Source organism: Alligator sinensis, unplaced genomic scaffold (genome assembly GCF_000455745.1).
Source record: "Alligator sinensis unplaced genomic scaffold, ASM45574v1 scaffold1141_1, whole genome shotgun sequence".
NCBI lineage: Eukaryota > Metazoa > Chordata > Crocodylia > Alligatoridae > Alligator > Alligator sinensis.
The window spans coordinates 606,708-608,383 of record NW_005842650.1 but is presented as its reverse complement, the minus strand read 5'-3'; the positions used below and the strand labels follow the sequence as shown (position 1 = coordinate 608,383).

The window sequence follows — 1,676 nt, the reverse complement described above, 5'->3', positions numbered from 1 at the left end:
TGTGTCAGCTGGAGCCTGGCACTACTCAGCCCCAGCAGCCCCAGCGCCCAGACAGCACGCAGCGCCCTGCTGAGCTGCGCTGCACCTGCGCCATGGAGAAGTTACTACATGGGTGCCAGGCAGGGGGGATCAGCAAGCTCCACTGTCCCATGCTGCACAGGGAGGCTCTGCCACAAGGGCCCAGAGACCCCAGTCCCTGCTGCTGCAGCTGGTGAGTGTGGGGCTTTTTGCTTTTTTTTAACTGCTGGCATGCTGGGGCCAGGTGACTGCCAGTGAGTGCGGGTTTTTTTTGTTAATTTGTTTTGCTTTGTTTTGTTTTGTTTTATTTTTGGACTGCTGGGGCTGGGCTGGGGGGCCATCAGGGGTGGGGTTGAGGGGGGCGATCGGGGTGCAGGGTCTGCATGGTGGGGGGCTCTGCCAGGAGGCCCCAGAGCTCCCACAGCCCCTGCTGCAGCAGGTTAGTGAAGGGCTTATTTTTTTTCTTAAAGTGCCAGGGGGCTCAGGTTGGGTGGGGGATGGGGCCGGGAAGGGCAGCCATGGGGGCTTCTCTTGGCGGCTCCCCCTGCCTGGGGAGAGGCAGGCACAGCCAGAGAAGCCAGGGGAGAACCTGCAGCTGCCCGACTGTGCCTGCCTGTCTGTGGTGGATCCAAATCTCTGAATCTTTTCTGAATCGATTCACAGGCTTTGGATTTGATTTGGACCTTTTAATGGGTCTCCCGATTTGATTCAGATTTGAAGATTAGGCTGCTGAATCAGGCCAAATTCTGAATCGAATCAGTGACTGCAGCTTCGCATAGCCCTACTATTCACCCTCAGTAACTATCCAGTCAGGAGATGGATTTAGATGATCTAAAAATGACTGTATTGCCTTAAATGTTGGCAAACTGAGAACTGACAATCACTTGCTCTTCTTATGTGAGTAGCAGCCATGGCACATATTTTCAAAGCTGTCACAAGGATATGAATGCCCAGTTCCCTTTAAAATTGATGGACATTGAGTGTTCCTATCCCCAAGGTGACTTTAAAAAATCTAAGCCTATGTTATGCAAAGTAGACAATTGGCCTATGATGTCCATATATTGTTCTAATATTTATTTTCAAACTTTGTAGTTTTCAATCTGATCCCAAAGCATCTGAGAGAAAAGTGACTGACTTCCAAAAGATCATAACACAGGTAATAAAAAAGTATATTTATCAATCATCTAGATGTTTATAAAACTTCCTTCAGCAGAGCACATATTTCATCTGCCACTGCAGTTTAGAGCAAAATCCAGTTTCATTTTCTAGATGAGTTGACAGCTGAATTCACCATGTTCAGAGGCCTGGGGTCCAAAGGAACGAGAGGGAATGATAAGAAATAGGCCCCTGGCAGATGGTCATTTAAAGGTGCCATAGGTTCTGATTTACAGTCCTAACAATCATGCTTCCCACCATGCTGCATGTGTATGGCAGGAGGTGCAATTTTGGGTAGAGGATCAGATCTCCATCACACCCTATTCCCGGTACAGAAGGAGCCTGGGATCATGGTCCTGGGCTCCCCCTGCACCAGCAAATAGGAAGTCAGTCAGCTGATCACCTCTCTTAGCCTCAGGAGCACAATGGATTCAAGGCCTCTGCTGTGCCATAGAGGCTAGGAGCCCCAGTTAGCTGCCACTCCCCGCCTCCAGGGTCACCCG

General features: G+C 50.1%; 1 protein-coding gene across 8 annotated transcripts in view; it reads left to right on the top strand.

The window, feature by feature from the left end:
- The window catches only part of SPATA7 (spermatogenesis associated 7), a 56,333-nt gene that overhangs the window by 44,535 nt on the left and 10,122 nt on the right, over window positions 1–1,676 (top strand). For all 8 annotated transcript variants that reach the window (XM_025215559.1, XM_025215560.1, XM_025215561.1 and 5 more), the window contains one exon: window positions 1,111–1,174. In XM_025215559.1, the coding sequence (XP_025071344.1) occupies window positions 1,111–1,174 (64 nt within the window). The remainder of the gene's footprint in view (window positions 1–1,110; window positions 1,175–1,676) is intronic.